The sequence below is a fragment of the Cnephaeus nilssonii genome, assembly GCF_951640355.1.
Source record: "Cnephaeus nilssonii genome assembly, chromosome: 1".
Lineage (NCBI taxonomy): Eukaryota > Metazoa > Chordata > Mammalia > Chiroptera > Vespertilionidae > Cnephaeus > Cnephaeus nilssonii.
Window position 1 is genome coordinate 40,206,347 of NC_137072.1, and position 13,192 is coordinate 40,219,538.

Genomic DNA, 13,192 nt, shown 5'->3' on the forward strand with positions numbered 1-13,192 from the left:
TTGCCTTAGTAAAGGTTTTCAAATACCCCATTAAAATGAAATATCTGTGGAAGGGGTAACATCAATGACTCGTCACATTTTTACAACCTCCTATGATTAGTCCCAGAATCTCTTTCTCAGGAAATCAGAAGTAGTAAGGAGACCATAAGAACCAGGCCTTGTTGGGAGGGACATGGGCTGCCCAGGGCAACCATCAGCCAGCCAAAGTATAAGTGCATGAATGGATGTCACCCACACGGGGGTAAACGCGCGCGTGTGCGTGCGTGCGTGCGTGCGTGCGTGTGTGTGTGTTTGGGGTGAGACTGGATTTGCCAAACGTTGGTAGTTATTGGAGCTGGATGAATAGGTTCATGGGCTTTCTTTTTCCTTTTCTCTATATTTGTATGTGTGCTTGGAAGTTTCCATTATAAATAAAAAGTTAGAAACTAATTAGAAAAAATATACGTATATATTATTGACAAGTTCATCTTAGTTTTGATAAGTAAAATGTCTTGTGTCCAATTTCTCTGCTCCACGTGGTTCCGTGGCCATGGATCATCTTAAAGCACATGGGTCTGCAGCATTTTGTGTTGACTCGGCCTTGTGTCCATCTCTCCATCATGTCTTTTATTGTTGTCTTTTTCACTTCCTGAGAGCTAACCAGCCATTAGTTGGCGATTTGGGTGGGCAAGAATGGAATTGGATAAACTAACTGTAACTAGTTGTTGTGGGGCCACAAATAAAAATGAATTCAAGAGAGAGGCTTACCATGAACTTACCTCTTCTTTATTAGAGAGAGAATCCTTTTTATGGGTGTGATTGATGGTTGCTGGCGAGGAGACTGAGATGGGACCGGGGTAGATGATGGTCAAGTGACATGTCCACGTGGCCTGTCTGATGCTTGGGGAGTTACTTGTCAGAGAGGCAGTGGTGAGGCGAGACTTCTAGGAAGTGACATAATTAGTCAACTCTCTACATACTGGAGAAAAATTGAAAGCGAGAGGAAGGTTTGAATTGAGGTGAGGTCCATTTTTTTTCCTTGGCAACTAAAGAATCATTACTGAGGTTTTGGATGGGAGAGCTGACCATCCTTGACAGCATGGCTCTTCAGAGGAAGGGCCCTAGCCAAGTGGTTGCCCACAGACCAGAGTACCTTCACTCCCAGGAAAAAGGCGCAGAGAACAGGTCACGGCAGGAGGGCACCCTGGGAGGGGTATCGTCACGTTCTTCCTGAGTCTGCTGATGGCACATCAGGCCAGGAGGCAGGCTTACAAGGCCCGGTGTGAGAGCACCATGTGGCGGCTGCGCAGGGCATGTCCAACCTTCTTGTCCTTGTCCTCAGAGTCCAGGTAGAGACACAGCTTTGACATTGTGTGTTGAGTGTGTCTACATGCGAGGCTCTGCTCTAGGCTCTGAGTTCAAGCATGTGTTTGTTCAGGGGTCTTGGTGCAGGAAGGAGATGCCCAGGCTGCCCTGAGAGCCGGTGATGGGGTCTCATCTCAGTACACTGGGGTGCGGCTGGCAGAGCTGTTCTGTGAACTTGACATTTGATCGGAGCTCTCAGTAGGAATTACCCAGATGACGAGGAAGAGAAGGTCCTTCCAACAAAGAGGGAGCAGACATGAAGTCTGAATTTTGTGCTGAACTGTGGCATCCTGATCCCAGTTACTCCTTCCCACGTGGTCTCTCGTCTCTTCTTCTGTATTTTAGGTGTCTTTTCATGTTTGTGAATCCATTATTTTTGAAATCAAATCATGAGCAGATGTTGGAAAGACAGGGTTCAGGGGACATCATGCCTCCGCTGGGAGTGCCAGGATCAGCATGTTTGCCCTTGGCATGGGCACCAGCCCTTGGCAGGTCAGGGCAGGTACCCGCTGGCACGCTCGCTCCCAGTCCCCCTTGCTGTAGACAGAGTAATAAACTCACACTCACAAAGGAACGCCTTCCTGCTACTGATTCTGATCTTGGAATCTGCCTCCCCTCCCTGCTGTGAGATCATGGTGTTTGGCGATGGGATATCCAAATTCACATTGAAGTGACTGGTTATAATTGTGCTTGAAATAGCATTGCTTGAAGGAAACGTACTGTGAGCACCCCCGAAAGGGACCGTCACTGTCCCCGGGGGCCAAACCTGTCCCCTCTCAGTGCTGCACAGGTGTCAGGGGTTGTCTGTGCACAATCCCATGAAGAGAGATGTGCTTTTCCCTGGGGGGTTACATCTACAATAAGAAAAGTAGAAACTGTTCACTTGAAAGACTACAGTTTTAAGATGTCAACTCTGTTGATTTTACTCGGGAGAAAACACCACATGGTCTCACATTTTTCTTAGCGAGGCGCAGACAGGCAGCGTGACAGGTAGCCAGGCGTCTGGCCCACTGACAGGCTTGCTGGTTGTCCGGGGGTTCAGGCAGAGTCCAGTGGGAATGAACAGAGGTGATGGCTCACCACAGTCGTGCAGTTTTGGCTCTAGCAATGCAGCTCCTGCACAGTGTGAGTCACAGCTGGTGTGGCAGGTGGGAGGAAAGAACTCCAAGTGACCCGACTTCTCACAGGGCAGCTGACACAATAAGCAACAAAACCCACACAGCTGGCGGTTCCTTTGGCCGCCCCACCAGCAGCAGCTGCTCAGACGCCATGTTCCTCCGTCGGTGCTGGTCATTCAGAGGCTCCCAGGGCTCAGTGTCACCAGAGTCAATGTCATACATGTCTAATGCATGTTCTTATTTATTGAGACAGTGGTACTCGTGGTGGGGAAAGGTGACCAGGTCTCCATTTCTTTGGTAGATGTAATCAAATATGGCAGAGCCCTTTGCTCTGAGTGCTTAAAATCAGGCAGTCGGTAATTATTCAGTATAAGACATTTTCTTGGACGCTTTCTGTTCCCCCCATACTCATGCCCTACAGTCGTGGTCCACAGAACTGAGGGTCGTTAATGCCAGCCCCACGCTGAGTACTTACTTGTGCTCTCCTGGTTTATCGCTCGCAGCAGACGTGTGAGATGGCTCTGCCTTTCGCCCCATGGTGCAGATGAGGAAAGCGAGGCCATGCAGGCTAGCTACCCCATTCAAAGCCATGCAGCTAGCAAGCAGCAGCCTGGGCTCTAACCCCAGTTCTGCAGAGCCCAGTCTGTGCCAAAACCGTGGGTTGTCCAGGGAGGTTCGTTCCATCCCAGAACCCAGGGTGAGGCCTTGTTTTGCCAGGAGTGCCACTGTCATCTCGTCTCCGTGCCTCTTCTGTCGCCCTCTCCCAGGACGCAGGAAGCCAGCAGATCGGCTTCCTGCTTGGCAGCTGTGGGGTTACTGTTGCCTTGACCAGCGACGCCTGCCACAAAGGACTGCCGAAGAGCCCGACGGGGGAGATCCCGCAGTTCAAAGGTAAGACAGTGCTGAGTGCCGTGTTGGGAGGCGAGCTCTTCACTGGGAAAGATGGTACAACGTGGAATCAGTTCCAGAGTATACGATTTCCACACGCACATGTCTCAGGCAACACATCTCATCTTCTCAGCCTCCCCTGTGGCATGATTGACTGGCAGTGGCTTTTGCACTGTGGATATGGTCCTTGACTTGACAGAAACACCAGAGGTTCCCCCTAGCATGTGGTGGTGTGAAGCATAGCCATGAATGGGGAGATGATGCCACACTCTTTCCTGGGAAACGCTCACCTAAAAAGAATTTGTCCTTTATTTCCAAGGTTGGCCAAAGCTATTATGGTTTGTCACAGAGTCAAAACATCTCTCTAAACCTCCTCGAGACTGGTTCCCACACATCAAAGATGCAAATAACGACACCGCATATATCGAGGTAAGTCACTGGGCGTGGGGCTTCGGGACTGAGTCCCCGCGGTTCCCATAGTTACATAGCTCCAGGATCAGGACCTGCAGCCTCTTCCTTACCCAGAAGAGCTGATGGATGTGGATCCTGCTTTGTTCTTTGGTCCCACTCATCCCCACGTTGTCATCTCGTTTCAGTATAAGACATGCAAGGATGGAAGTGTGCTCGGGGTGACCGTGACAAGGATTGCACTGCTGACCCATTGCCAGGCTCTGACACAGGCGTGTGGCTACACAGAAGGTATTGGGGGGGAGGCCTCTGGGACCCTCCCTGCAGGACCCTGACTCCAGACCTTGGCCTGTGAGATGCGTGTTGACCAGTCAAGAGACTGTGTTGTTCCCACTAGTAACCATAAGAGACGCGTTAAGTTTGCGCCTAACTCAAGTGCAGGTTAACTTGGGTTAGGCAGTGTCTCAGCTCTGGCTGCCATAACAGATGCCACATCCTGGGGCTTGAACAGCAGACGTTTGTTTGTCACAGTGCTGGCTGGAAGTCTGAGATGAGGGCGCTGTCAGGATTGGTTCCTGATGGTGAGCACCTGTCTTGCAGGCAACACCATCTCTGTGTCCTCACATGGCCTTTTCTCTGTGCACGTGGAGGGAGCGAGAGATGTGGTGTCTCTTCCTCTTCTCGCAAGGACACTGGCCCTATTGGATTAGGTTCTACCCTTTGACCCTTAGAGGTCCCATCTCCAAATTCAGTCACTCTGGGGTTAGGGCTTCCTCCTATGAACTTGAGGGGACCCTACTAAGGCCGTAACCGATCATTAATACCAAATGTATTCATCTCTGGCTGCACTTCAGAATCTCTCTGAAAGCATTAAAAACATCCCATGTTCGGCTCACCCCTACCAACTGAATCGAGTTTCTGGGCATGGGTTCGATGAGCTCCAGGGGTGGGCTACGCAGTTGAGACCAGTTGTTTTTATGATGTACCAGACGGGATGGTCATGGAGGCAAGAGGTAGGGTAACCAGAGGAAACTGGTGTCAGTCCTGACCTGGGATCCTAGAAGGTCAGACCGGATACCAGCTAACCCTCTGGCTGGAGCCTCTGTGACAGGGCCCTGTGCTGGGCATGTGCCCGAGGAGGCTGGTGGCATTGTTGCTCCACTCTAACCTGAAATGCTTTACTTCTTCTGTTTTTCTTGTTCTGTTTCTCTCTCCAGCCACCCCCTCCCCTCCCCTCCCCCCCCCCCCCCCCCACACACACTTCCTTCTGGTAGTCTCTCTTTTAAAAAACAATTCACTTAGCTCGTGAGATGTTCTGATTTTTGTCCCTGAACTAGTTTCCAGGACATTTTCACACATTGTCTCTAATTATTACCAGCCTACTCACCAGTGTTTTCCATTTTAATTTCAACATTCCTTACAACCTCCTGACCCATTTCCTTGCCCTAAGCAGAGGTCCAAGGTTGTCACTCTTGTGGGGTTGGAGAGAGGAAATAATATATTGATATATTTGCTCCTTATTTCTCGATTTAAAAATACTTGTATAACATGGAATAGAGACTGTTTCCTTTGAGCATGTTTATTTTGAAAGCCCCTCGGCCAATCCTTTCTGAAATGGGGTCAGACACGGAGTGAGGAACCTTTGGCAAGCATCTCCAGAGCAAATACGTAGAAATGGAAGACGGGGCATCAGTCAGTGCCTGGGGCTCAGCACTGGGCGGCCTTGGGCAGAGGTGTAGGCAGCTGGGCCCCCTGCCCTGGCCAGTAGACAGATGTGACTTCAAGAGGGATGTTCATGGTGTCGCAGGCAGCGGGCTCTCCAGCTTGGCTTCATGTTCCATGTAGTAGTTGTTCAACCATATCTTTTTAGCTCCTTTTTCTTACTCCCGTCTTTAAAAAGCCCCCCATAACTCTTGACTGCTCCCCCATCCTACCCTTCCAAAGCCTCTGCCTCCTTTATCACCCAGCCCCACCCCTGAGGCTTCTTTGGTGCAGCATACGGTGTTTGCTGGAAACTGCCTGGTCCTCGGATTTCCTGGGAGAACACGTGACGGAAATGAAAAAAATCCTTTTTAAGAAAGAAAAAAGGCAGGGAAGGGGGAAATCTGTATATAAAAAGGGAAGGAATAAGGTGCTTTAAGTGATGGTGTGAGGAGCTATTGCTGTAAACGTGCATGTTAGAATACTGTCTAGAAACAGTTTCCTGGCAGGCTAGCCTTTTTAAAAATGGGTTTGCAAGCTGCAGACTTTCTGCAAAGATACTGTGAAATGATCGTATTCCAACATCTGTTGCTACCCCTGATGGGACGCTGGGTTTTCTTTGCCCTTTGTTCTGTACCTGTTTTTCATAAGTAAGAATCTTTCTACCCTTTTTATTTGCACAGCTGAAACAATTGTGAATGTGTTGGATTTCAAGAAAGACGTTGGGCTCTGGCATGGAATCCTAACAGTAAGTGTGAAGCTGGGCCCTGCTGTGTCCTCGTTACATTTGAATGTCCTCATGTCAGAATTAGAGTTGGGATCTTTATACTTATCAGCTATAAGGCAATGTTCTTCCCAGTTATAAGGAAAAGTTGCCATTGTTAGGTGTCTTGAGTTGTCAGGTAAAGTAACTTCCAAGAGCCTGGCAAACCCACTGGGTCTCTGCAGCCGCTTGCTTGAGTCACTGAACCACATACTGAGGCTCCAGTCTTTCTCGGGATCTCCTTCCCCACGGTCAGCACTTAGATTACACAGCATTGTTATCGGTGACTTTTGTTTGGGCCACTTGCCCGTACATCTGATTTGGCTACGACATTCTAGTTATTTTTCTTTCTATGAGTCTGTTTATAACTCTTGAGGTGATCTCCTGTTTCATTATGCTATGAGGAAACTCCTTTATAGACCTCCCCTTGAGGAAAATTCAGCGCGCATCATAGAGAATGTGTCTCTTTATTGTTGCTGCTTCTTGATAAGTGATGGCAGTTCAAAGCTGTTGGCACATTTATAGAAACATAAAGCTTATTATTTAACTAGAGGCCTGGTGCACGAATTCGTGCATGGGTGGGGTCCCTCAGCCTGGCTGGTGATCGGGGATGATCAGGGCTGTCTCCCGCCCCGATCAGGGCCCGGGGCCAATTGGGGCAGCTGGTGGGGGGGTGGGAGGGGTCGAGGGAGGTTGGTGGGCCGGCTGAGGGGAGGGGCCACGGGAAGTTGGTCGGCCAGCTGCAGTAGCGCACTGACCACCAGGGGGCAGCTCCTGTGTTAAGCGTCTGCCCCCTGGTGGTCAGTGCACATCATAGCAACCAGTCGACCAGTCATTTGGTCGCTTAGGCTTTTATATATAGAGATATATGTTTGGCACTTAAAGTGTGCAGCATAACTGCTTAGACCCTCACCGTGTCTGTTTCATATGTGGTCATTTTTAATCACCCATTTTTTCTTCTTAAGTTTCTTATGCTGAAACTTTATATCTTAAGTAGAAAAATCTAGTTCTTTTTGCATGTTTGATAGAAACATCAGTACAGAAAGGAGAATTTGTAGTTTCTTCATAAATCAGAATTTATTAGAACAAAAGCATTTAAGTATCACATAAGACAAAGTTTACAGCTCCAGATCAGCAGCATCTTTCTGCGATCAAGACAGTTCATTGCGTGACTCCCCAGGTGCCTCACTGCCCTGCTGCCCTTCCTTCTATAGCTTTGTGTCTCCAGGACAGTCACCTGAGACAGAGAATCTTTTGTTGCCCGAGTCACTGGAACCTCCGTTTTCCTATTTGTCCAATGGGAATGATGGTGCTGTGTGAGACTAGTAGGCCTGATGTTGAGTGAGCACCTGTTTGATAATGTGACAGAACTGCTGTTATTGTGCCATCAGAATTTCTCCTAACAATCTCAGTTTCGAGAGCCCTGCGACAGGTCTGGAGTAGGTCTTGTTGATAGTCTTCCACCTGCTTACTGTTGCTCTGGATTACTGCTCAGGAATCAGTGGTTTCTCCAACTCTGGCTGCCACCTTTTAGAGCAAGGCAGGTCTGGCTGGATAGCCACACACACTCTTCTGTGGCATCTTCCATGTGTGGAAGAGCTCTCACCCCCAGCACGGAGTGGGGAGCAACTGCAGCGAGAGGGGCCAGCCGACTCACTTCTCCTGGGGAAGGTGTAGGTGGTCATTTTCCGTCTGAGCTTCCAGAATTAGGCCAGCGCTTTCCAGAGCGTCTGTGCCCTCTCTCTCCCCCTCCACCTGCAGGAGCAGAGAGAACCCTGATATGGCAGAGCCCACAGGGGTCTCTGGCTGGTGTTCCCCTTTTCTGAGTGCATTGGACTGAATGATGTCCAGCAGATGTGTGAGGCCTAAAGCATGTAGGGACTAACTTTTATTTTTTAATTTACTTTACCTTTTTTATTTTTCAGTTACAGTTGACATTTAATACTATTTTATGTTAGTTTGAAGTATATGTATAATGGTTAGACATTTATATATTATACAAAGTGATTCCCCCCTCCCAGTAAGTCTGGTATTTTAAAAGTTAGTTTTGGTTACTTGTTTTAAAGAAATTGAATCCTTTAGGGCTCCCGATTACATTAGCAAGGCTACATGGCAAACTGAGGGTGATGCAGACACGTTCCACTGCTCCTTGACATTTCAGGGTAACATTTAATAAAGGAAATATATTTTTTTGAAAGAAAAGTTAGTATAATACACTAGAAAAAAATCAAGCTTCCAGACTATGAGAGGACCTTAAAAAATTATCATCCAACTAAAGGTTTTCTAAGAAAAGTATTTAGACTTAGATTCTTTAACTGTATCAGGAAAAGCAGGAGCCAAGAGGACTAGATAGCCTTTGAGATAGTCACTTCTCGGATTATTCTGAGATGCACTGGGATCAGCCGCCCCCTCATGCTCAGCAGCCCTGGCATTGGGATGAGCCGCAGCCTGTCCTGTCGTGCCCCCATCTGGAGCCTGGTGTCCGTGGGTGGGCCTCTCTGTCTCACCTGTGTCCTTGCCTTCAGAGCGTCATGAACATGATGCACGTGATCAGCATCCCATACTCGCTGATGAAGGTGAACCCGCTCTCCTGGATTCAGAAGGTCTGCCAGTACAAAGGTACGTCCCAGGGTGGCCCCGTGGCGCCCCCCCCCCCCCATTATCATGAGTCCTTCTTTTAACATCTCATGCTCTGGGTGCACATAGTCACTCCCTTTTTTTCTGCTTCTACTTCAGCAAAAGTGGCCTGTGTTAAGTCCAGGGACATGCACTGGGCGCTGGTAGCACACAGGGATCAAAGAGACATCAACCTCTCCTCTCTGCGGATGCTGATCGTGGCCGACGGCGCAAACCCCTGTAAGCACCGGCTGCTGCTCAGGCGAGGAAAGGCAGGCAGCAGGAGCCTCATCGCTAGGGTTCATTCTTTGCACTTTGATTTCTTTTCCTAGTCTCTACCTTAATTAAGAAGTTGTCTCAAAATAATAACCAACAGAACTATGCACTGACTACAGGCACATGATGTGCCAGTGGAGAACATGGAGCTTTCAGACATGGCCCTGTGGCCTCCACTTCTCACTTCTGTAGACAATGTTGCTTTTTACCTAAAAATCCTTCTCTTTCTTTAGCTTGAAAATGTTATATAAGTCATAAGATTTTCTGAGGATTAAATGAAGTAATCCCTCTATACAGTTCCTCAGAATGGAAGAAATTCTCAAATGTTAACTACTATTGTTTTATGGTCCATAGTAGTTTTATTGATCAGGAAATTAATTTTTCATTTTTAATGAAATTTCATTATCAAATCCTATATCAAAAAGTAGGTAAAGTTATAAGCAGTTTCACAGGATACTGTTAATACACCTTGAGAAATATTTCAGTCAGTAGCAATAAACCCCAGCTAGCTTTTTTTGTGTGAGAGGAATATGTAAGCCAGAAGTCGGGGAAAGTGAATTGAATGTAAGAAAGTTCTGACTACCTTTGTGAACCATGCGGTGTATATATCTGTAAATTAAAGCAGCATATACTTTCTTAAAGAATATCTGATATGCAAAAGTGAACTGGCAAACAATTTTTAGTACTAATTTTACAAATGATTCTTCCATTTACAAACTAACTCCATAAATTGTGAGCTATTTTTTTCTTTCTTAAAAATTTATCTTTATTGTTGAAAGTGTTACAGTTGTCCCCTCTTTTTTCCCCATTGACCCTCTCTACCCTGCACCCATTTCCAATTCCCTTCCCTTCCCCCAGGTCTTCACCAAACTATTGTCTGTGCCCATGGCTATGCATATATGTGTCTAAGTTATTTGGTTAATGTCTCCCCTCCCACCCACTCACCTCCAACTTCCCTCTGAACACACAGTTGATTTTACCCGTTACTCTACAGAGCAACATGTCTTATATAGAGCAAGGTAAACTTGTTCTAGGAAATTACTTAGCTGATAGGTCCCTAGTAATTATACTCGGGTCTCATCATTCAAGTTAATTTGAAGTTTTCTTCTGTTAGTTAAGGCAGAGATTTTCAACTGGTGTGCCACAAGAATTTTAAAAATATGTTAACCTGACTATTTAGTCATGGGCACTGACCTCTTTTCCCATAGATTGTAAATTAAAAAATGTCAATAGCCAACACAACAATAGCCGTCCGGTGTAAATGAACCAAAATGATACTTTTTTTTTTGTCAGATGGGTAAAAAAATATATTTTTTGATGTGCCACAGAATTTTAGTAATTAGTTTATATGTACCATGAGATGAAAAAGTTTGAAAATTGCTGAGTTAAGATTAGATTTGCCCACCCTTTAGAACATGCATATTGAAAATGGTAGAACAAGTCTCAAAAAAGTTAAGTTCTTCAGTCAGCAAATGTTTTGATACAGCATGGAAGTTGTGTAAGTTCTTGAGTTCCATAAGTATGAGAAATTGTATTTAGTATCTTTGCCATGCTGCCTAATTCCACGTGTACCTAAACCCTAACTTCAAAAGCATTTTCTAGGATGGGATATTTTCAATCAATGGCATAGCTGCCGCTGCCTGATCGCCATTTCCTCTTCCACTCCAGGGTCTATTTCTTCCTGCGACGCATTTCTCAATGTCTTCCAAAGTAAAGGCCTGCGCCAGGAGGTCATCTGTCCCTGCGCCAGCTCGCCAGAGGCGCTCACTGTGGCCATCCGGAGGTACTGCACACACTTCACGCGGCCAGCCTGGGGAGGTCGGACCACGCCACCGGAGGGAGACCTGGGATCATAGCAGTTAATCTTAGGACGCTGGAATGGATTCTTTAAAATGTTTAGATTCAGTAGCCAGGGAAATAGCCCTCCTTCTGGCAAGTCACTGTCATTTCCGTGTGAGTGGAAACCCACTGGGGGCACACTGACCTCTTGTCCTTGCAGGTTGCTCACTTTTTCATTTGCTCACACTAGACCCAGGTTTAATTTGGGGTGGAACAGAGTCAGTGTTGGGTGAAGTGGAATTTTTGTCACCTGTGCTGTTTCTTTTTTTTAAATATATTTTTATTTATTTCAGAGAGGAAGGGAGAAGAGAGAGAGAGAAACAGCAATGAAGAGAGAGAATCATTGATCGGCTGCCTCCTGCAAGCCCCCCACTAGGGATCGAGCCCACAACCCGGGCCTGTGCCCTTGACCAGAATCGAACCTGGGACCTTTCAGTTCGCAGGCCGACGCTCTATCCACTGAGCCAAACCGGCCAGGGCTGACATGCAGTTTCTGTGTCATCTTCATTTTTCTTCCCTCTCCAATATTACACATACTGCACTTTTAAAACACTGGTTTTCTGAGGTTTGGAGCCACTTGATGGTACATATGAGCTCTTGAGTCTGTGGTGGGTGTGGGTGGTGGGTGCTCTTGCCCAGCCTCATTGCTCGGTGCCCTGGGTCGTGGGTGTAGGTCACTGCAGCAGCACCACTGCCTTGAGCAGTGCTGGGGGGGTGTGGGTGTGGGCCGGTGAAAGCTTGTCCTACCCACGATGAGCACTACCAGGAAGGCACACGATGGTGGTCAGCCCTCCATTATCCACACTAACAGAAAGAGCAGGGAGAGCATCCTCTAGGTATTGGCAGCTTGTACCATGACTGACTTTTCAGTGTCTTTGTGTTCTGTCTCAAGTTAGGCTTCATTTCCTGTCATACAGATAGGCTCCCTTGTAAGAAGGGATGACAGAGCTCTCAGGGCACAAAGCACATGAGTCTGCCCTTAATTACTGAAAGGTTGACTTCCTAAAAATACTCACTGGGAGAGTGTCCTTAAATGAGAAACCAGATGCTTTTAGGTGTTTGTTAATGTAAAATTAACCAGACCACCTGACAATTGGGATAAGAAATCTAAAATCTTTAAAGAATCAGAAGCAACTTTCAATTTTGACTGAGCCAAAAATGAAAAGTCTCTAACATTTAAATCAATGAGAAAACATGGCACCATGAGCAGACTCCGATATTCCTTTTTAAAGGATGGCTCTGTCGCCCTAATCACAGGAGTATCCCCCAAACAACTCATTTCTATCTGACCTTGGAGTACAGAAAACTTCAGGGTTGTCGTAGCAGATTTACCTCCACAATGTTCTTCACATGTTGTCCACATATTAGAATGTCTGTCGCATTTGAACCTAAGATGGGTTCCAGGGAGACTTTTGGGCATGAGTCCCAGCAGAGGCCCAGCCCTGCCATGTGATCCGGGGCCTCAGTTTTCTTCACCAAAAAAATGGGGGCATTGGGGTCAGTGATCTCTTAATTTCCTTCCACCATAAACTTTTAGGGTTCTATCTACAGTTCTGTGACATAGCACCATTGCCACAGATAATTCACTAAATGAATGATTCACACCTGTAGAAAAATCTTAGTAATGAAAGGCTAATATGCAAATGGTCGTTACCCACGATTAGCTTCATCCCCTGCCCAGCTGGGCTTGACGGGGGATGTGAAGCTGCATCCCTTGCCCTGTGGGGCTTGATGGGGGTGGGGCCGGCTGGGTCTGGGTCTCACCCAATGAGGATGGGGCCAGCTGGGTCTGGGTTTCATGCAATTTCAAGGCACGCATGGGTGGGCAGGGATTTGACTCTGGGTCCCACGGCACACCCAAGACTGACAGGAGGGAGATTTTCATATACCCGTACTTTCCGGCGTTTAAGACGACTGGGCGTATAAGATTTTCCTGGGTTAAAAAGTCGTTTTATATGCCAGAAAATACGGTATATTGGACTATATTGATGGGATTAGATATGATGGATTAGATATATTGGACTACCGTATTTTCCGGCATATAAGATGACTTTTTAACCCAGGAAAATCTTATATGCCCACTCGTCTTATACGCTGGAAAATACGGTATGTTTTACTAATTTTCCTTCATCTCTGTCACTTCTATTATAGAGAAAGGGCAAATAGCAATATTAAAATATTTCCTCTAATTAATTCCCTTTTAATGTGCACGAATTTCATGCACCGGGCCACTAGTGCA

The 13,192-nt window shown here is 46.8% G+C and overlaps 1 protein-coding gene across 4 annotated transcripts in view; it reads left to right on the plus strand.

Annotated features, from left to right (window-relative positions):
* DIP2C (disco interacting protein 2 homolog C) overlaps positions 1–13,192 on the plus strand; it is a 396,044-nt gene that overhangs the window by 292,097 nt on the left and 90,755 nt on the right. For all 4 annotated transcript variants that reach the window (XM_079759400.1, XM_079759402.1, XM_079759401.1 and 1 more), the window contains 7 exons: positions 3,230–3,353; positions 3,670–3,779; positions 3,947–4,049; positions 6,143–6,207; positions 8,748–8,841; positions 8,959–9,078; positions 10,783–10,897. In XM_079759400.1, coding sequence (XP_079615526.1) covers positions 3,230–3,353; positions 3,670–3,779; positions 3,947–4,049; positions 6,143–6,207; positions 8,748–8,841; positions 8,959–9,078; positions 10,783–10,897 — 731 coding nt within the window. The remainder of the gene's footprint in view (positions 1–3,229; positions 3,354–3,669; positions 3,780–3,946; positions 4,050–6,142; positions 6,208–8,747; positions 8,842–8,958; positions 9,079–10,782; positions 10,898–13,192) is intronic.